The sequence below is a fragment of the Jaculus jaculus genome, chromosome 16, assembly GCF_020740685.1.
Source record: "Jaculus jaculus isolate mJacJac1 chromosome 16, mJacJac1.mat.Y.cur, whole genome shotgun sequence".
Lineage (NCBI taxonomy): Eukaryota > Metazoa > Chordata > Mammalia > Rodentia > Dipodidae > Jaculus > Jaculus jaculus.
Genome location: NC_059117.1, coordinates 47,460,419 through 47,483,535, shown reverse-complemented (window position 1 = coordinate 47,483,535; position 23,117 = coordinate 47,460,419). Strand labels below are relative to the sequence as shown.

Below are 23,117 nucleotides of genomic sequence, written 5' to 3'. Positions count from 1 at the left end.
AGCTTAGAAAGGTTCCCACTGTGCTTTGAGAGCAGTTTCCTCATCCTGCTCCCGTGAAGATCTAAGGTGGGGTGAGGGATGGCAAGGCCTACACTCCACAGACCTTCATCACAGACCAGATTCAGTCAGTCACAAGAATCCATGGTAACATAAAATCCCCTCTCCCCATGAGAGCACAGACTAGAGATCTGAGCTAGAAGAATCATTAAGGCAGGGCTAGAAGATGGTTAGAAGTAGAAGTGGGTTAGAGTACTTGTGTAAGCATGAAGACCTGAGCTTGATCTCCAGCACTCACAAAGATGTGGCATGTTTGCCTGAATCCCCAGTGCTGAGGGGAGCAAAGACAGGAGGAGTGCTGGGTACTCACTGGTTAGCCAGTGCAACCATACAACAGATAGCTCCAGGTTCAGTGAGAGATTCTACCTCAAGGAATGACTTCTGCACACATGCACAAGGGGCATATGCATCTGTGCACACACAGAGAGCAAAATAAAAAGAAATATTAAGGATATACCAGTCAAGTTCCCTCAAACCCAAATCTTGTCAGCCCCAGCTTCCTCATGCCCTACTTGTAGAAGGGACACAAGTCTAGCTCTCTTATCCTGCCCACTACAGCTCACCCTGCCCTTCGTACCCTCAGTGCTATTACCCTAAGGGCACTACCCCATACCAGTCCTGGGTCAGAGCTTTTCCCTGACAACCAACTATCTAACCTCTGATCCACCCATCTTTCTAGGCCAGACCAAATGCCCCCCTTTGTCCTAGACCCCTCTCAGCTCCTGTGGTACTCACTGCTCATCTACCCAGAGCTCTGGCTCCTTGTATTGCATTTACTTGTGAGCAGAAGGGAACAAACAGTGACCAGCAGGAACACATTTGACTCCTTCTATATAGTAGAACCAAACTTAAGTTTCCTAGGCCTCTCAATAGACACTTGCCCTTGACATATGTTTGTAGTCCTCAGTGACATCTATCTCAGCTTTGAAACGAATCACAAGCATCATAGTCAAACATACTGCTAGCCTGAAGTGTCTACCTTACCCAAGATATGCACGGGACTGGGATGACCAAGGGCACACCTGTGGGTAAAGCATACAGTAAGAGAGGGACAGTCGTCGACAAGGGCAATTAACTCTAGTGGCAGAAGCACTTCAGAGGGCCTAGTGTCACAGTGCGGGGACCCGGCCAGTGGCCACAGAGCAATGACTACGATCTCATTCACAGCCTCCTAACTACCTGCTAGTGCAATGAGCCGGCTGTTTCTGGGGCTCTGATGGCAAAAGCATTTGGTTTGGTGTGCAGGACAGATGGGGGCCACTTCATGTATCACAAGGGTGAAGGGACCCTATGCTTTAAATTTTTACACAGGTCCACTACTCACTGGGGTGTGGGAAATCACGTCTTCCCCACTCTGCTGGACAGAGGTGTGTCCCACCACCCTGAGCCCACACAGAAACAGGGTTACTGAGTTCCTAAGACCTGTAGTGTGACTGACTGACCCTCCTCAACCACAAAGCCACCTTTCTTTTCATGTATGTGTTCATGCATGTGGGCATATGTACATCTGTGTCCATGAAAAGGCCAGAGAAATTGACATCAGGTATCTTTCTTCATCACTCTCTCCATCATTTACTACAGCAGAGTTTCTTGCTCAAGGCTCAAGCCAAGAGCTCATTGATTCAGCTAGTCCATGTAACCAGCTCACCTCAAGAATCCCCTATCCCTCTGTCTTATGTGCTGGCCCACTGACATTGTACATAGATGCTGGAGATCTGAACTCCAGTCCTTGGCTTGCACGGCAGGCACTGAGTCATCTCCCCAGCCTTCAAAGTCACCTTTTAGCATTCAAACCTACATCCCATACCTTAGGTGGAAAACCACAGTGGGAATAGATTGACTTGTTCTCTCTGTGGTGTGCACAGACAGAAGGGGCTGGGCAGCTGTGAGAAGCCATCCCACCCAGAGCTCAGGGCAAAAGGGTCAGGATATACCCTGCAGCATCTCACGTGCACACCAGGTCTGTCTGGGCAAGAGCAGGAAAGGCAACACCTACTATTCCTTTTGCCTTCCTCTCCACCCTCCTCCTCATTCTCAGGATCAATGTCTTCTGCTTGGGTGATCCAATCCAAGTAGCCCTTAAGATCCTCTTCCAGCTGCTGCTTCTCCCGGAGCTTCTGGAAATCTCCACGTGCTTTAGCCTTCTCTCTTTCCTTTGAGAATTCTCTGAGGGAGGCAAAGAGAGCAAATACCTGTCAGAACATCCTTGTGGACCTACTTCATGAGCCATCTGTCCTGCTGCACAGTGATCTTGGAGCAGGACATGTAGCTCTGAGTAGTCACATGAGTATAGCAACAGAGTTACACACGTGCACAGGACAGAGACAGTGTCTCCCTAAGCAGCACCATGGGCGACGGAGATGCAGAGACCACAACAACACGCATGCATTGCTTATTTAAAAATGTGCTTCCTCCACAATGACAGCAATTGCTAGAAACACCATGAGCTGTCACAGCTAGCCGCTGACACTCCCCACCAGGGGCCTCAAAGTCAGGACGCCTCTCCTTCTCCAGAGCTTCCTCTTATACTTGGCCTCCCACATTAAAGAAAGGGACCCAAGTGGGCCAAAAAAGAGTACCCAGAATAGTGCACAAGTCCCCAGCAAACCCACCTCACAGTCCAGCTTTCTTCCCAGACAGCAACTTGAACACTGGAGAAACACCAGAGTTTGTCTTAACCGTTGCATCTCACATGATCCCTTCCAATCTTCCATGCAGCAGGTAAAGAGGCTGTGCAATTGGTTGCCCATTTATGGAAACATCTGCCCTGAAAGGGCCTTGGCAGATGTGCAACTGTCCCCAGTTGTTCACTGTTTACTCTGCCTCCCATGTCTATAAAATGTCTATCTAAACACATAACATAAAACCCTACACTTGCTCCGGCAAGTCCGAGAGTTGGGTGTACAATCCTCCCAATTTTTACATACAAAGAACTGTCTGCATTTCTAGCCATGAACTCTTATAGGAGCCAAGATCAATGGATTATAGATTGAGGACAGACCACTAAAACTGTTAGTAAGGCAGGCCATGTCACATGTCGAGGCAGAGACAGGCTTCTGCACACTCCAAGATGGACATGGCTTAAGCTTTCCCATCTGCCTGCCATCCAATTCAAGGCCAGCATGGCTTCCTTTCATGACCTTCCTAACTGGTCAACAGGAAAGACCTGCTTTCATCAAGCTAGCTTCTGTCTCTCTCCTCATGCTGCTCCTTCTACTCCAGGCCCTCAAAGAGCTGAAGAGACACATGAATACCTGGTGGCACCCAAACTTTAGGTATCGAACTGAGATATAAGCCAAGGTAGCAGTCTGTGCTCACAGTGAGGAAGGGTACTACTCCCCGTATCTAAACCCATCCTTGGCCCTGGTAGGTTTACTCCATCTCCACTCCACCCTCTGGGAAGGGCACGGAGAAGCACACTGATGGGAGGGGCGGGACACACACAATGCGCTCCGGCTCCAGAGCACTCCTTTCTCTGGTGACACCACCTTCCAGTTTCAAAAGATAAAGGGCTTAGAGAGCAACGTCTTGCTGCTTGCACAACCTCCTCAAGGTACAAAAAGTACACAGCTCAGCCCTGGGTCAAGTTCACCAAACTGCTCCCCCTCTGTCACTTGTCTACATTTATCTTCAAGCTGGAGTCCCACACTGGCTCTGAAGCTCACTGTTTTTCATTTAGGCTGGCTGACCAGCAAGCCCCAGAGACCCTCCTCTCTCTGTCCTCTCAGTGCTGAGGTTACAGGCATGCATAGCTATGCCCAGGTTTGTTTTTTCTTTAATTTTTTTCTTTCTTTATTTGATAGTGATAGACAGAGAGATAGAGGCAGATAGAGAGAGAGAGAATGGGCACGCCAGGGTTCCAGCCACTGCAAACAAACTCCAGACGCATGCGTCCCCTTGTGCATCTGGCTAACATGGGTCCTGGGGAATCGAGCCTCGAACCGGGCTCCTTAGGCTTCACAAGCAAGCACTTAACCACTAAGCCATCTCTCCAGCCCCCCAGATTTATTTTTTAAAAAACTATTTTTAAGCTGGGCGTGGTGGCACACGCCTTTAATCCCAGCACTGGGGAGGCAGAGGTAGGAGGATCACTGAGGGTACAAGGCCACCCTGAGGCTTCATATTGAATTCCAGGTCAGCCTGGGATACAGTGAGACACTACCTTGAAAAACAAAACAAACCCCCCCATTTTAATTTATTTATTTGCAAGCTGAGAGTGAGTGAGAGAGAGAGAGAGAGAGAGAGAGGTGGGGGGGGGGGAGAATGGGCATGCCAGGGCTTCCAACCACTGCAAATGAATTCCAGATGCATGTGCCTCTTTGTACATGTGGTTTTATATGGGTACTAGGGAATCAAACCCAGGTCATTAAGCTTTGTAAACAAGTGTCTTATCCACTTATCTCCCTAGCTCCTCAGCTTTTGAAATATGAGTGTTAGTGTTGGAGATCAAGCTCAGGGCCTCATGCTTATGCAGCAAGTGCTCTTATCCATGGAGTCATCCCCCCAGCCCCAATAATCTCTTTTCTTAAATATACTGTAAAGAACAAATGAGCCTTCAATGCTATTATTTGCCAAAAAGTATCCCAATGTAGTTCTTCTCCATATTTGGATTTGGGGTTTGGCACTCATTGTAGGTGATTACATTCTAACAGTGTTTTTAATTTGGATTCTTATCTGATCTGAGTTCTTTTAAAAGACAAAAGATAGTAAAATAGTTACCCTGTGCAGTTTAAGAACTTCACAGAAAGAAATTTTACTTTAATGTAATATTTCATGTACTGTTTTAAATTTGAGCTATAAAACCTCTCTGACATTGTTGCCCATTCTTACCTGTTGGAACATAGCTAAGCAGGCATAAGAAAGACCCTGCTATGACTAAAATTCTTAAGTATAAAAACTATGTCAACATCTACTTAATGGTGCACTTATTTAAATAATAATCACTATTTAAAAACTATTTATATAGACCCTCTGACCTCATTTTAGATGGCTTGGAAAGCCTAATACCTAATGAGCAGCTAACATTCACTGATTTGGACAAAATCGTATAGTCTCCTGTTGGCTACAGGATGAGGTAGGGGGAGGGGACAAAGAAATGTCTTTATGGTAAGCCCAGGCCCTTGGGTCTCCTGAACCACTTGGAATTCTGAGTTTGACAACCTGGGTTCTTGTCCTAACTTTGAGCTTTCTTTCTCAAGCATCTTGCACCTGTAAAATAGACACACCGATACCTCCTCTACTGTTTCACAAGGCTAAGTAAAATAGTCAGAAGAAGGAAACCCGAAAAACCATAAACTACTATAAGAAGTGAATTGTAAACATCCAATATTTAGTTGTTGTATAAACCTAAAAGAGAGATTTAAAAAGTGACTAGAGAGTTGTCTCGATTACCAAACGGAGAAAACCGAGAACAACTCAGAATGGGCCAGAGCTGCCTCAGTCCCACAAGAAGGGGAAGCCTGGAAGGATGTGTGGGCTTACAGTCACTGGGACAAGCCACCATACTCATGCTAACCCTGCGCCTCCATCTGAAGTCAAAAACAACCCTCCCGTCACCATGACCTACTGTTTCAGAGAACCTCACCTCATGTCTGCAGCATTTGGTATCAACTTCAGATGATGAAAAAACTCAAACTCACAACAATCCTCCTACCCCTGCCTCCTGAGTGCTGGGATTAAAGGTGTGCATTGGATTTTGTCATCTTCTAAGAAGCTTGTTACTTGGAGATTAAATAATAGCCACTATTGAAAAGCTTATTTAACAAAGCTATTGGTATAAACTATCAGACTTTGGCAGTGACTAGAAAAAAAATCCAAAAATTGTTACATGTTCAGAGCTACTTATTGGGGTCCAGAATTTTGTGTTGTGCATGACCAAAAGAAAACGTGTAATGCTAACACAGTGTATTGTCTTTTGCAATGGAGGAAAGGAGAGGAGAAGAACATGTATTTCTCCCCAGTGTATCTGGAGCAGCTGGGGTGTGCCCCAATGAAAAGCAAATCCCCAGACCACAAGAGAAAATGAAACAATGTATTTGAAAGAGAGAAAATGAGCATGGGGATGAACAGGACAGAAGAAACAGAGGATGGAATGTTATGCCTTCTTTATGGTCTGACTTTCGGAACTAAAAGTTCTTTACATTAAAGACATAAAAATTAAATCAAGCTGAGCATGTAGCACACACCTTTAATCCCATCACTCGGGAGGCAGAGGAAGGAGGATCACTGTGAGTTTGAGGCCACCCTGAGACTACATAGTGAATTCCAGGTCAGCCTGGGCCAGAGTGAGACCCTACCTTGGAAAACCAAATAAATAAAATAATCAAGGATGGAATGGAAGGAAAATACCCTTAAAAGAGGATTGGGACAAATTAATCTAGCTGTATTTTCTAAATGAATACCATAACCATTCTGAAGGAGAAAGACAAAGGAAATGTAAGTAGTTCTGGAACACATCACTGTGCTGCCTGCCATCAGCCTTGGGCAGGACTGGAGCAAGAACCTGTGGGAATACATTGAGTTCTCTTAAGTTTGTTTGCTGGGGTTTGTTTTGGCGGGGGGGGGGGGGGGGGGGGCGGTATTTGTTTTGTTTTGTTTCTGGTTGTAGATGAGAGAATTCTGAAACTATTTTAGTTGTGTGGCAAGATTTACCAAATGAGCAAGTGTGTAGATGTTGGAAGTTCTCAGTGTAGAAAGAGAGAGAAGAATGGGTAAGCTAGAAAGAGCCCACTGGGGGATGGACTGAAATGGGTGGTTCTGCTTGTACTCAGGGTTTCTAAATATCTTGTTCTATAATGTCCAAAGTCTGATTGTTTTGCACACGTATGTGAATAGTATGGTGTGATATATGTGCTGTATGCACATGTGTGTGCAGCATGCATGTACACATGGAGGCCAATCTCTCATCTACCCATTTCCTTGACATGGAGTCTGTTATTGAATGTAGATTTGCGATATTTCAGTCTGACTGGCTAGCTAGCAAGCCCCAGCGATTCTCTGGTCTCTGTTCTCCATGCAACTGGGATTACAGGCATGTGTGGCCATGCCCACCTGTTCACATGAGTTCTGGGGATGGAACTAAGGGAATATCAAACCCTCTCCAGCCCTTATGTTTATGTGGTGAATTCTTTTCCTTGCTAAGCCATCTCCTTAGCCCCCAATGTCTGATTTTTAAAAGATGCAGCCAATACATGTATCAATGCATGTGCACATGTGTGTGTGTAGAAATACATGTGTCCAACTTAGATCTATTAAAAAGAGCTAGAGGGCAGGAGAGATGGCTTAGCGGTTAAGACACTTGCCTGCAAAGCCAAAGGACCCAGGTCTGATTCCCCAGGACCCACGTAAGCCAGATGCACAAGGTGGTGCCTGTGTCTGGAGCTCATCTGCAGTGGCTGAAAGTGCTGGCTTGCCCCTTCTCTCTCTCTCAAGTAAAATAAAATTTTTAAATGAGCTAGAGACAAAGGCTCTCTAGTACTGGTTACCACATGTAAGTTTCTCATTACATTCCTTATTAAAAGAATTCAGGCTGGGCGTGGTGGTGCACGCCTTTAATCCCAGCACTCGGGAGACAGAGGTAGGAGGATCACTGTGAGTTCGAGGCCACCCTGAGAATACAGAATGAATTCCAGGTCAGCCTGAGCTAGAGTGAGACCCTACCTCAAAAAACCAAAAAGGAAAAAAAAAAAATTCAGAAGACCAAGTGTGGTAACACATGTCTATAATCCCAGCACTCAATGTGGGATAGGAGCTGAGAATGAAAGATTGTCATGAGTTCAAGAACAGTCCAGGCCAGACCTTGTCTCAAATATTCAGAGATCCAATGTTGTCTATTTCTTAGATTTTTTTTCCAGGTATGTATCCCACACACGGCTCACTTCAAATAAGCATGTAAGAAGACTGAGTGGCATCACTCACAACCAAATAGATACTGCTTCTTAAGAGGCTAAAATACATCCCTTTAAGGCAGAAAGGCCATGATTGTTGGGATCATGTCTCTGAGCCCAGATGAGCCTCCTGAGCAGCTTCTATTGGCAGCCTGCCATTCCCCTTATCAGTAGAGACCACATGTGGTGGATTTTCTATGACTGGGTGGGTAGAAATGCATTCCATTTAATGTCTTCTTTAAGGAGCCATCATTCTGTAAGGAGCCTCCCAATGGGACAACCGCCACGAGTCCTCCACCATGCAGGTTGCCCACACCTCACCCAGCAAAACTATTGCAGTTTGATCAGGGCATACCTCCCTCTCTGCAGGAGACTACTACATACCTAGTTTCTTCTCAGTAGTCCTGTGCTCCTCACCACAAGCCTCAAGAATCAGGCGGAAGGCCCTCCGGCCCAGCCAGAAATGGTCACTTGTTCCTCAACTTCTGCAGAATCCCACATACTACAGCAGCCTTCTTCTCTCATCCTGCATTCCAGCTCAAGACCCACATTTTTAGTGAACAATTCCTTACTACCACCTCCAAACAGGTTCTGCAAAGTACTCTGTCCTTGAATAGCAAGTTCCATATACACTGGTGCCTCCTCCCACAGACAGACTTCTCAAAACTGCCTTCTTAACAGCCCAGCTTAGAAACTTCACTACTGTCACTGATGAGTGCCTATTGTGAGGGATGAGCGAGTTACATACTCACTGTGAGGACACCATGGCACAGCAAGGCTGGACAACACACAGGCCTACCTATAGCTGCTAGGTTTCCCCTCCTAAGTTCTAAGCACTTCAACACGGGCACACAGGAGGAAAGGGTAATGCATGGAGGGATGAAACCAAAACAGGTTAGTGGGCTGGGAAGGGTTCTCAGTGGTAGAGCACCTCCCTGGAATACACAGGTGATGGGTTCAATTCCCAGAACCATGAGGAACAAAAAAAGTTGGAGGAAGTCTAGGAAGGGTCTTGAATGGAGAACAAAGAATGCTTCCTGTTTGGAGAGGGTAGGACATTGAAAAAGGGTATTTCTTACGATATAGCCCAGGCTGGCCTTAAACTTGTGATGGTTGGGATTACCACTTCCCCTGGCTCTGGGCTGCATCCTTGTCAGCAATGGGAACTGCAGAAAACTGACAGGAGAGTATCACTGTCAGCTTGGTTTTACAGGCATCATGCGTGACACAGGAAATCTAAGGAGAGAATGGTGGTGGAGACGCCAAAAGGCATTCTGTAAACACTGGTGATGGGATAGACTTAGTATCAACAAAACGTGAGAAGAAAACAATTTTCATTCAGTTTTCCAATTTTCTTACAATTTAGCAAAGCACTGATGGGGCCTGTCATTGCTAACCCAATCATCCCCACCCTAAGGTCATTGTCACCTCTGCTTCTTTCATGCTAACCCCTAGGTCTGGAACACAAATGTTGTCTTCTCAGCTTCTGTCTGGGGGCCAGAAGAAGCCCTGCCACACAGATACACAAAGCCTAGTGCTCAGGAAAGCCAGCAGGGTAGGCTGGATTCACTCTGAGAAGTTGCCGTGGGAGAACAAGAGATCTCAGCAAAATGTACAAAAACACTGCTAATAGTGCAGGTTACCCAAGAGGAAATGGGCTTCCTTAGGAAGCAGTATGGGGCCTATGTTTGAGACAGACCAGTGCCTGGTAGGGCTCCATCGTGATAGATGTTCTAAGACCTTTTAAAGGTCTGTTTTCTCCAGGCCCATGGGCACCCCTTTTGCCTACACTGTCTAGCACCCCAATAAAGTATCCAGCACAACAGCTCTCATCTCCCCAGATTCCTCTGTGGCCAATAAGAGAAAACAGGAAGCCTGCCCTGTTGTGATTTGGTTTTTCTTTCTTTCACTCTGTTCTCAGGGCAATAGTCTGCCTCCTTCCCTGACCTGGCAGACAAGAAGTCTGGGCTATCCACATTCAAAAAGCCAAAGGGCTAAGTGAGTTCAGAAGAAATGGCTGGGGGGAAGGCTCTGACAATAGTATACCCACTCCCATACCTACATAGTCCCTGTGTAGACTTTTAGATGGAGAAAATGAACTTAACAGAAATCTGAGCAGACAGAGAGCCTGCACCGATAGGGCAGTGGCTTAGGTTTCTATGGGAGAGCCGAAGCCTGTGCCGTGCTGGCCTCCCAAAGAACAACAGAAACATGCCTCTCATTTGTTTGCATTTTTATTTAGAGTTTTCACAGCATCTTTATATTCACCATCCCACCTTCAGCATGAGACAGGACAAGGATATTCATGTTCATCTTACAAAGGCCAAAACTGAGTCTCAGCAAGTAATGTGACTGGCCTGCATCATATGTCCTGTCCACAGTGTGCCTGGGTCACCAAGCAGGCTTCAAAGCAAGCATCCTTTTCATAGACCTGTGGGCCTCATCAACTCCTGGCTCAGGAGGAGATGCTCAGTGGATATTCGCTGGACCAGAGGGGAAGCCACGGGGCACAAAACACTGCTCCACTTCCCACATACTCTGGTTTTCTTTCAAAGCCCCAACTGGGGAATAAAGGCAACAGCACCCTTCCAGCTCACCTCCCCACTCTTGTCTTTCACTACTCTTCAGGGTCTCCTTCTCCCGCCCAGGAGTCCCAGAGGAGCCTCTGGGCCTGGGCATATAGTTCATACTCTACAGAGAGGCTTCCAAATCCTGGCATTCCGAGGATTTATGGATTCTGGCACAGTGAGTGCTAGAACTCGTGATCAGCTGACAGTACTGAGGGAGGGCACTCAGCCTGCGATGGGCCACCACATACAGTGCAGGAGCAGGTCAAATGCGACTGCAATACAAAGGAATGCACACATTTTTCTCAAATGGCCCCTAAAATAAACGGGCCACTGGGAATCACCTTAACTTAGATACAGGGTTTGTCCTTGATTTTCAGTGCTATTTTGTTTTTTGCTAGACTTTCATAAATGAAATGCAAGAAAATATATACCCACTAGTTAGCCCTAAAACAAGCAAGGCCTACAGAAACACCATGACTCCAATTTGTAGTAAACAGAGGACTCAGAAACTCACCATACACCAAAGATTTATAAAAGAAAGAATAGGCAGAAGTTGAAGGATGCTGTTTGTTGTAATTTTTTTTTCCCCCCCAGGGGAAGCCAACCGTCTGTAGACCTAAACTATGCCCTACACATAGATACAAAGAAAAAGAGACAATGAACAGGTAGTATATCTGGGTAAGGTGCTGCTCCTGAAGTCCAAGCACTTAGATGTCAGGAGGGTCAGGAGTTCAAGACCAGCATCAGCGACATAGCTGACTCCTGGCCTGGGCCACAAGAAACCTTGTCTCAAAACAAAGAGAGCTGGGCACAGTGGCACACGCCTTCAATCCCAGCGCACAAGAGACAGAGGTAGGAAGACTGCTGTGCGACTGAGGCCAGCCTGAGACTACATAGTGAATTCCAGGTCAGCCTGGGTTAGAGGAGACTCTACCTCAAAACAAAACAAAACAAAGATCAAAGGAAGGAAGATGGGGAGGGAGCAGGAAGCTGGGGAAGAAGGGAGAGGAAGTACATCCAATATTCTTATATTTTTAATAAACTAATTTGTTGGAGAGAAAAAAGGTTAAGTTTTTGGTCAAGGAAACTTTTGTAAAAATCAGCAGAAAGGGCTGGAGAGATGGCTTAGTGGTTAAGCGCTTGCCTGTGAAGCCTAAGGATCCCGGTTTGGGGCTCGATTCCCCAGGACCCATGTTAGCCAAATGCACAAGGGGGCACATGCGTCTGGTGTTCGTCTGCAGTGGCTGGAGGCCCTGGCGTGCCCATTCTCTCTCTCTCTCTCTCTCTCTCTCTCTCTCTCTCTCTCTCTCTCTTTCTCTGTCTGTCACTTTCAAATAAATAAACAAACATAAGACAAAATTTCTTTTAAAAAATCAGCAGAAATGTGAGATATTTCATTGTAAAAGAAATTGATCAGTGGCACTGGTTCAGTCCAAAGTTATTCAAACCACTGTCTTTGTCCAGTTTTCTCCTCTGCCATGAAAAGTCAGTATTTGCCAAAAGGTGGTTTGTGTATGGGTAAGTAGGCCAGGATGGGGGTGGGGCTTAGGACCTTGCATTCTCCCCTGAAATCAACTCCTGTGCTGACTATGTCAGAGGAGGTGTAGAAAGCAGAATTCTTCAGTGGCCACTGTGAGGCACTGGCTGCCAAGAAGAGGCCAGAGGGACTGGAGGAAATGGAGGCTCTTGCTGATGCCATAACTATGTAGCAGAAAAGGTCTAGCAATCACATCTGTAGTCCACAAAGTGTATCACTGTCATGGTCATCCGTGGCTGTCCTTGGGGAACTCATGACTGAGACAAATTCCATGGTGAGTCCTTTTGAAAAGGGCTTCCAACTCTTTGCTAGAATTCTAGTGTGGTATTTTATATGAGATTGTCTCAGAATGATCTCTTTTCAGGTCCTTCATGCTTTCAATGACAGAAAAGTATGTGAAAATGTTTAAAATAAAAAAGAGTTTTCAACTCTTGGGAAGATGAACCATTTTCAGAGTAGGTCTCTCCTGACTTCACGACTTAAGTAGCGTTTGTTCACCCTCAGACCACTCTCGCAGGCGTGCTCACGGAGGGAGGGCATGCGTCAGCTGACCGGCCCTGACTGCCCTCTGCCTCCTTTCTGACATTTCCTTCCATAAAATCCATTCCACTCATTGGAAAGATCTCTCATTCCTCCAAACCATGACATTCTTCTTGCTTCCAGGTCTCTGTGGCTGTTGTTCCCCACCTCACACCTCTTCGAATACTGTGCTGTGGGCTGGGACAGTTCTGAGGACATGTCTGTGACATCCTGAGAATCCCCTGCACCCAACTTCTACATTTGCAGAATTTATTTCATGGCTGGGCAATAAGTATCTTATCTTTGCATACAGATCCTTAGCATGGGTCCTGATAAGAATCAGATGAATGCATAGACTTTTGGGGTGTGTGTAGTACATGTGGTGTATGGATGTTTGTGTGCAGACGTGTACACCTTGTGCATACACATGCAAAGCCAGAGGAAGGTGTCAGGAATCCTTCTCTATTGCTTTCCCCTATTTCCCTTAGACAGTCTCTTAATAAACTTGAAGCTCATATTTTTCAGTTAATGTCCTTACTAGCAAACCCCAGAGATCCTCCTACTTCATCCCCCTCAAAACTGGTGGTACAGATGTGCACAGCCATGCCCAACTTTTAACATGAGTTCTGGAGCTCAAACTCTGATCCTCATGCCTGCACAGCAAGTGTTCTTACCCGCTGAGCCATCTCCTAACCCTGTAGGTATCTTTATAAATATCAACTTTATGTTGTTATGACCAGATGGCAAATGTGGGTACTTGGGTCTCTGCAGTGGGTGATTTGGCCATACATGCCCACATCACTTCCTGTCACTGGAAACTATATCCTACAGTGTTGTTGTTTTTTTTTTTTTAATTTACAGCAGGAATCCTGCAAAAGAATAATATATATATAAAGTATCTCAGGCATCTTAAATGAAATATGTACTCTTTTCTATTTTACTTTATTTTATTTTTTTTACTATATCTCCATCTTTGAAAGTAGAAGAGCTTCTCTCTTTGAAGGGTTAGTTTCCATAGCAACCTAAGACATCCCAATTCTAGCAAAAAAATTTTCTCCCACTGATGAGAATCTGTGCAGGTTGCATGCTAAAAGTTACAGACTTTTCATTTTAATCTTTTAATGGCATGTTTGAATAGGTGCTTTTAGCACTCTCCTTAAAACATGAGCTCCCAGTCTGACATGGTTCTCCCTGAACAAAATAGGTCATTCAGCCAAGATAAGCCCAACTGGTATCATCACATAATGGTCATGGAATGCTCCAAATACTGCTACTTAAGTCACTTTGGAAATATACCTCACTAGACTTGTCAGATTCCAGTTTTTAGAGAAAAATATAATAAATGTCTACCTAAAATCTGACTTGGGAAGGTAACAGACCATGAAAAAATAGACATGTTTAATAAAAGTACCAATAACCCCAGGTAGGTCCTTCTTATGAACAAATGAGTATGTTATGTGAAGGGCCCAGTAAGACTGCCTTACTGACCATGGACTGATGGCTGAATAAGCTGTCCAGAGGGCTGCTGGGGTCATCTAATTGCAGATGAACAATAAGGACCCAAGGAGAGAGCTGGAATTGAGTCCATCTGTCATGATATTCTCAAAGCAATGATTAGAAATTTCAGCCAAATTCTCCCCGATGGCCATGTAAAATGGAAACTACCAGTTAAGCTGCACTGAGAGGACAGGCTCCCTCTTTCACAAGGAAGGAGTTCCACATGGAAAGGCATAGCTGATGCTGGGGGAGTGGAGACATTCTTCTTCAGAGGTTGTTAATGGTAAATAACCTTGCACCTATGTTCATGTAAGGAACCCTAACTAAACTCAGTGGAAAACACACACACACACACACACACACACACACACACACACACACACAAATACAGAATGGGGGATTAGTTAGGAAGAAAAAGTGGTTCTGCATAAGTGGAAGGGGCACAAAAGAAGGTAATAGGGGTGGTGAATGTAATCAAAACATATTATATACATGTATAAAATTGTCAAAAATTAATTAAGAATAGAAATAACAATAATAAAAGAAAGGCAAGGGCATCATATTGCTGGGGAAGGCTCAGGGGACTCCCAGAGACCCACCTTCCTGTAAACAGACCCTAAAAATATCATATGAGCCTCAAACACTTGTTCACAAGTATATTTATGAAAAACGAAATTACATTCTCTGAAGCCTCACTTTTCACTCTGCTTTGGAAGCTCCAACTCAGGAAGAGAAGAAACCTGATCAAGCATGAAGAATGGAGCCACTCAGGACCAGCTGAACCATCTAGGTAGTCAGAATCCCACAGGAGTTCCCTTCACCAGACACAGAGTTTCCAACCAATGGGAAAACAGCTTGGGCTCTGGAGAGTCACAGGTCTCCATTTAATTATTACCTTCACCTCTCACTAGCTGTGCAGCTTTTAGGTAATTGAGAAGCCTCCCAGAGCCTTGATTTCCTCATCTGTAAACCAGAATCAAAGAACTCTTTCTGCTCCACAGTAATGGGTAAGATTGAAGGAAATGAAATAAATGAAGCGCCCAACCCAGTGGCTGGTTATGATCTAAGTGCTATATTAAGAATGGTTATACATAACAGAGACAAATTTTATCACATGGTTCTGGCCCAGATGTGACCACTGAAACCCATAGATCTCTCTCCCTCATCATACAAGCCACAGCTGCCTCCCAGGTGTGCACCTTCCTTTGCAGCTCCACCTCTGCCCCCTACCCACGACTGCAGCACTGCCTCCTTTCCCAGAAGTCACCTTAACCCTCTTTGACTATCCATTCCAGGTACAGCTTTCAACTCTCAAACACTTGGACAGAACCCACAGTTCAAAGGACAGACTCTGTTCCCTTGATAGGTCATACCCAACCACACATTTTCTCTTCTGCCCCATTACTGGCTGGCCAGCTTGGAGTGCCCAGGAAGCCTTATTATTCACACACATTAGCTCTAACAGGCATGAAGCTCTTGCTTTCCTCAACTTTTGAGAAGCAAAGTACTGAAAAGTGTCTTCCTCTCCTTACCATCGTTATAAACTCTGCCCACTCTTCACCACCCCTTTGGAGCCTGCTTCCTCAGAAGAGCCTTCTATGATCTGCCAAACCTGCACCATATTCCTAGACTCAAATCTGAAGCTAAAACACAGTCGAAGGAGGGAGGGTTCATCTGAAGTTCCCTGACATGTTTCTGTTCACAAATAGCAGCCAGTGAGTCAGGATTGGAGCCCTCCAGGAAAAGTACCCCTCTGATCAGGGGGAGGTGCCACCACCCACAGAATTAGCATTCTTCCAATACAGCTGGAGTCTCCAAGACTCAAAGGCTGAAAGGACCCAAATGCTTGGAGGCTCTGAGGTTCCAGCAGACAATTTAAACCAAAGTTTATTTTAAAGTGGAATTTTAAGGGTATAAGGAGGTTCACAGAGGATTGATGCTTTATCCTTGAATTCAAACCAAAGTCTTGTGACAATCAGACTTGAAGGAATGAGACCAATGTTCCAAGGACTCTCTAGGTCTGAGAAAGATGTGCAGAGAAATGCTAGCAAGTCAATGTTTTGACTGTGAACAAAAGGTGTCTCTTCCTCACAGGAGGAGCCTCTAGGGAGCAGGGCCAGTCATATTTGGACAGGATTTGCAAGGCTCAAGAGCCCCTCCCCATCTGTTTCTCTCCTTGGTTTTCAGGACAGCTCTGGGAGAAAAATCACACAGCAAATGGGGCTATCTGGTTTTAAGAACAAGAAAACCTTGGCATGGAGAAATGAAGTGTGATGACACAAGTCTCTTTCTTAGGAAGCATGGTGCCAAGAATGGAGTCAGGACACCTGAACTCTGACACCATCCTCTCCTTGCTACAATAGGAAAATCCAGCAACCACAACAAAGGAGCCCCAAGCAGTCAGAACACAATCTACAGTCACAAAGACGCACTTGACTCAGCTTGGCAACACAGAGACCACAGCACCCAAATCACCACCACCCAAGCTGTATCAAGATGGAAGGCTACACCTGCAGCCTCAGCTGGGGGAGGCCAAACCCTGGCACAGACAGTGTCACTGTGGAGCCGAGAACCTTCCCTACTACACAATGTCACAAACACCTCTGCTGTTTACCCTTACTCTCCTGTCTCCACATGCACCATCATCCCATACGCCTATGACCTTGATGCCACTGACTCAGCCTGTCCTGCTTCAGCTGGGACTGTGTCCTATGGGAAGGCTACTCTCAAGCAGTAAGCACTCCTGAATCCTAAACCTTTCCAAGGGAACCCCAAATCCTCCTTACTTCCTTCTTTTCTCAGTCTTCTTCATATTTAAGACCAAGCTCTCTCTCAACCTCTCAAAAATTCAAATAAAAAGACAGCTATGTCTTGCTGTCTTTCAATAACCAATTCCAGTGACCTTAAAATCTTTGTCATAGATTGCCTGTTTGGGGTTTTGCTGTTGTTTCAAGTGCCCCAGGAACAGATGTCTCTCTTAATTTTATTTATTTTTAATATCTTTTATTTATTTATTTACTTGAGAGAGGGAGAAAGAGAGAAAATGGGAATGCCAGGACTTCCAGCCACTGCAAACAAACTCCAGACGCATGTGCCCCCTTGTGTATTGGTCTTATGTGGGTCCTGGAGAACCAAACCGGGATCCTTTGGCTTTGCAGGCAAAGGCGTTAACTGCTAAGCCATCTCTCTAGCCCTTTTAATTTTATTTTAACAGTGTTTTATTTTAAATTTTTATTATCTGTGGGAGGGGGCACAAGTGTCATGGTGTCAGAGGTCAGAGGTGTCTGTGCTCCACCTTCTTTGAAACAGGGTAACTTCTGCTGTCAATAAACTGCGAGGTTGTAAAGGGGTGTTAGACTAGCTGGCCCATAGCTTCAGATTCTCCCACTGTCACAAACACGTTGGGATCACAGATGCATGTGGCTCATTGCATCTGGCTTTCTGTGGGTTCTGGGGAATTGAACCCAGGCTATCAGGTTTTGTAAGCAAGTGCCTTTAATTGCTGATCCATCTTACTAGCCCTTCTTTATATTTTATTTTATTTTATTTATTTATTTTGGTTTTTCGAGGTAGGGTCTCACTCTAGTCCAGGCTGACCTGGAATTCACTATGTAGTCTCAGGGTGGCCCCAAACTCATGGTGATCCCCCTACCTCTTCTTCTTTATATTTTTAAATAATCTTTAAAAATATATTTTATCAAGACACAAGTCCTAAGCAACAATGTTAAGTATATAGTTTGACTAATGTTGACTTATTATCTGCTCTTTTATCATGTCCATGTTTCCCTCAATTCCTTGAGCACGTTCAAAGTGACGCTTTCCGAGTCTTTGGCTACTTGCTGCATTTACATCTTATTACATCTCTTCATCTTTTCTCCCCTTACAATTTTTGATCATAAGAGGAAATATTTGATGAGTAGCTGGGTTTTGCTGTCTTCCTTTGATGAGGATTGATTTTTGTTTTGACAAGTGTTTAATTTATTGGACAATTGGCCTGACCCTTTTAAAGCTTGTTTTAGGCTTTTTAGGACAAAGATAGAGTTCCCTATGTCTAAGCTCAGAGCTAAAGTGGCTTCTTCTCAAGGCCCAGCTTTTTTGAAATCTCACCTCAATGCTCTGTGTTCCTCACAGTCTATACACTGCAGCTGGGCAGAATACAGCATAAAATAGATCCAGTAGTTTGCAGCTTTCCAAGAGCTATACTAGCATTGCAGGCCTGGCACATAGCTAGCTTTGCACGTGGTCAAAGACATCAAAGGACCACTATTCAGATTTCTAGAGGCCCTTCTCTGAGCATGTCTCTCCAATACTCTGCCCTAAATCTGCAGCTGTTTTAGCAGCCCTGAACTTGCCTCTTCAGTAAATAGACTGACATTCTCTGCTGAGCTTTGTTCCCCTTTGCACAAAAGACACAAAAGTGTGTCTCTAGGCAGATAGCCAGGACATCATGGGGCTGCAGATCCCACTCCCGTTATGCCTGTTCCCATTTTCTGAAAATAGTTGCTTCATACTTTTGTTCTGCTTTATAGTTGTTTATGGTGAAAAGTCTGGCCTGGTACTATTTAATGTTGTGTCTGGACATGGATGACAATCACCTTAAATTGATCTTTCCACATTCATTTCTGTATCCATCCAGTCCATACAAACCACTGTAGCCATGGTGATTTTTACACAAAACATTTCTAGCATTGCACTAAGAAAACATTCAAACATTCATAAAAGCAGGTGGAGACTTAGCTCAGTCACAAAGTGCTTGCCTAGCAAGTACAAAGCCTGTTGTCTCCAGAACCAAAAACAAACAAAAAACTCATAAGGGAACAATGCATACTCATACACATATCACCAGGATTCCATTATTCACATCTACCTAATTTCATTATCACCTACTTATGCATGTCTCTGACTATTGACCAACTTGTCCTATCTTTTTTTTTTTAATTTTTATTTTTCAAGGTAGTGTCTTGCTCTAGCCCAGACTTACCTGAGATTCACTGTGTAGTCTCAGAGTAGCCTTGAACTCAAGGTGATCCTCCTACTTCTGCCTCTTGAGTGCTGGGATTAAAGGTGTGCACCACTACGCCTGGCTAAAAACTCTTAAAAAAAAAAAAAAAACAGGGTCCCACTATGTAGCCTAGTTTGCCTCCTCAAACTCACAATCCTCCTGCCTCAGCCTACTGGATGGTGGGATTACAGGTGTGTACCACCACAGCCAGCTAAGACAAAACATTTTGTTGTAACCCCAATGGCTAGTGAAGCCCTTAGTAAATACATCTTCTACTTTGTAGGCACCCAAAAAGTATTCATCAAATAAATAGTAAGTCATTCTTTCTAAGAAATATGAGAGAGAGCATGTAATAGGAGTTTCTGCTTCTTACTCATCTGTTATACTGGACTTAACCAGGTGGCATAGAAGTATAAAGGGGCAGCCCTCCAGTGCTCCCTACAAGCCAAGCTCAATTACCCTGCTCCAGAGAGCTGAAGACTCAAGTCATTCAGAAAAGCCCTCCAGAGACAGGGCACAGTTTTCCACTATTCTTTAAGATGCCCAGTCTACATTCTCCCAACACTATACAGTAGTTCATCTGCTTCCCAAAGACAGTTCTGAATTGCACAGCTTTGTTTGTTTTCAGAGACAGTATCTTCAGGAAATGGTATCTTCAAGGGTTTAAAACTAGCAATTCATTCTGTACTTCTCTCATATACACTATCTCATACAGCAGGCAAACACACTCCCCCCTGTGTTGTGGGACCTATGAATGCTGTCTCATGTGGGTAGGAGGAAACTTGTGTCTTGGATGCACATGTTTGCTGAAACAAAATGAAAATCCAGAAGAGAACAGCTACTGAATAAAGTAGAATTTCATATGCGGTAGACATACTACCACTGTATATACCAAGCTACCCTACAATGCCAGTAATTGATCCCTGAAAGCAATTTTGCCAGCCTATAAAATACTGCACAGAATAAAAAGGTATAAAATGTTAAAAAAAAAAAAGGTGTAAAGTTGACAGGAGCATCTTACACAGTCACCAATATGTTTCTCACTAGAAATCAAATTATTAAACTCATAAAGATCCTTTTCATTGTGGAAGTAATGGCAATTGTTAATGTGACCAACAGAATAGGGAACACAGGAAAGTTATGGCTTTAATTTCAACTATTAAGATATCACCAGCTTTGTGAAGAGCTGGGTTTGTGCATGAAAGCACAGTAATGAATTTTATTCCCCCTAGAACTTGAGATCAACAGATTCAACCGTCTATTCTCCCATACCATTGCCCTTAACAACATTTTCCCTTTTCCTAAGACGTATAGCATCAAGCCAGAGCAAGCACTGAGGGAAAACTGCTGACAACCTGCTTCCTACACAGCTCACCTGGCACAATGGATGCCCAGGGTGGCACATGTCCAGTAGTGCCTCCCAGGTCTCAGAGGTCTTTGCTACATGTTACCAAAGAGAGTGTGTCCAGGAGCAGATGACAGATGCAGCTGACAAGTGAGAGCGCTCTACTGAATCTCTTCCTAGAGCCTGGCTGCTGTCCACTGCTGTTGCCAGGGAAACAGACATCAGCTTGATGGGAACAAGGATCAGAAAAAACTTTCTCTTACCTTGCTTACATGGATCCACAGCCATTTCTATGGAAACAGCATCTGAGAGTCAGCAATAGAGGGGTTACACTTACTTGTGAATGTCAGGTGTGACTATCACCCTATGTGCTTCTAGGAACATGGTATCCAGGTACTAGGATCCCACTGTCAACTACCCCTTTTAGCTGCAACAAGAAAGCTTAGTATTCAAAAGTAGATAGGAATATTTAGCTTTTGTTGTTGTTAGAAAAGAAAAATATAGTATTCCTACATTTAAAGCCAGATGGAGGCTTAATTTCTTACTCTACCAAAGCCAAGCCACGTGAGGGTGCTAGGACTCTGGCTCTTCCTAGTATCCTCAGCATAAGCACTGCTCACAACATCACTTGCTGGCCAGCTAGATGGACACATAGATAACCTAGTTAAACAAAAGTGAACTATGGGAACATACTTTGCTTCAAGTGATCACTATAGGTGTTCATTGGCATTCTAGAAACCTGATCACTATAAATAAACACAGGAAAAAAGTAAGCATAACCCTCTACTTGTTGTAGACTAGATTTCTAATGGTCTAACTTGCCAGAAATTCTCTGTTGGTTAAGACACAGAGTTCTCATTACAGAATACATTTCTTTTCTGCAAGATGGTGAATAGCCTTGCCATCCAATACTTTAGCACTACCCCTTTCAAATTCACCAGTAATGTGGCTGGTCTAAGATACAGGTGTGTCAGAGGTGTGTACAGATGTGGAAATTCTACTGTTAATTCTCTATTAGTAGGTGTTGGTAGTGGGATTGAACAAGGGATTGATTCAGTCTTTCTCATGAAAAATATGTAAGAATGTCTATTTCCAAAGAATGTGACTTCATTTTGAAAATAACCACAAGTAATACAAGCGTCTCATACTGGTATGTTTTGCTCCAGAGACAATATTCAAGAAGAAATCAGAGATTGCCTGGCTGACAATGGCATGAATACAAATGTACCAGGTCCAACTTACGGTGCTACAAAGTTTCAATACAACATAGTCTACACCTCTACAGGCCACAACCTCCTTCCCTCCCCACTTACTCACACCATTAGTCTTACTATGAAAGCCAAACTTCCCCAAACCAGACATATCTGAATCCTTGTCTAGGTCCTTCATGTTTTATGTATCTAGAAGGTTTTGGAAATTATACTCTTGCTTTTCTGTATTGTTCCATCATATCCAGTTTCCTTGAAAATACCTCAAGTTAAGGTGAACAGAACTTGTGACAGTTTGTTACCATTATCAACTGACTGGACTGGAAATTCCCTCAAAGACATTCCTCTGAGGTTGTGTGTGAGGGTGTTTCCAGGGCAAGGGAGACCCACCCTGAATGTGAGTGGTAATGTCCCATGGTCGTGGGTCCCAGACTGAATCAAAAGAAGACAGCAGGTTGAACACCGCATTCACCTGTCTACTTCCTGACGGCAGACACAACGTGACCAACTGCCTCAGACCTTGCTACTATGCTTTCCCAGCCATGATGGGCAGTACCCTCTTGCACCATGACCAAAAACAAGCTTATCCTTCCTTAAGTTACTTTTGTCAGATATTTTGTCTCATCAATGGAATAAGTAACTAACACAGGGCTCTAGTAATCACTAGAACACACACACAAATACAAATTAATATAGCTGCATGATTTTGAATTTACAGATGTAGATTGGGTTCACATTTAGTTTTATGTTCTAAAAGGAAGTTTACAAAGAACATTTATTGCCTGACAATAGACAGGATCTGCTTCAGAAAATAATATTTTAAATATTTTATAAGATGTTGGCAAAATCCTTGAATTCATAAACCAATTATAAATGGCTTTAGCCTATTCAAACAGGCCCAGGAGGTGGTTTAAGTAGTAATATACTTTAAAAACCACTGGCTTAGCAAGCACCTCATGGACTAGACAATAAGATGGATGGGAGGGCGGGGAGGGAATTGAAGGGTGGAAAACAGTAATCCGGACCCAAACGGCAATGGTACCATAAAATTCTACTTCCTAAAAGACAGACCAAATGGCTGAACCTTCACTAGACCCTTACAGGAAACACCTGAACCACAAGACACTGGAGAGGGTAGGATCAAGACTGACCTAAATCTCCTACATCTTCCCTCCCTCCCTCTCCCCCTCTCCCCTCTATCTCTCTCCTCTCTTACTCTTGTATATTAGTTATGTTTTTCCTCAATTTCTTAGTGGACACTGACCTGTAAACCCCACTTCCAGCTTGGGCCTACCATCCACAATGAGCTTTTGATCAGAGAAACCTACAAGGTTTCCCAAAACAATGACAGACTTCTGTCAGAGTACCTGATGACCCACCAAAGGCCAGTGGTAAGACCCTATTGCTGAAGACTCCATATGCAGCTGACACGTAAAATGGAATGACATGGCTGGAAGCCAGGAGAGAGTCAGTCCCCAGACAGTCAGCGTGTCTGG

At 44.3% G+C, this 23,117-nt stretch overlaps 1 protein-coding gene across 10 annotated transcripts in view; it reads right to left on the bottom strand.

Annotated features, from left to right (window-relative positions):
• Window positions 1-23,117, bottom strand: part of Cacna1d (calcium voltage-gated channel subunit alpha1 D) — a 341,201-nt gene that overhangs the window by 100,202 nt on the left and 217,882 nt on the right. For all 10 annotated transcript variants that reach the window (XM_004652738.2, XM_004652740.2, XM_045135618.1 and 7 more), the window contains one exon: window positions 2,054-2,223. In XM_004652738.2, the coding sequence (XP_004652795.1) occupies window positions 2,054-2,223 (170 nt within the window). The remainder of the gene's footprint in view (window positions 1-2,053; window positions 2,224-23,117) is intronic.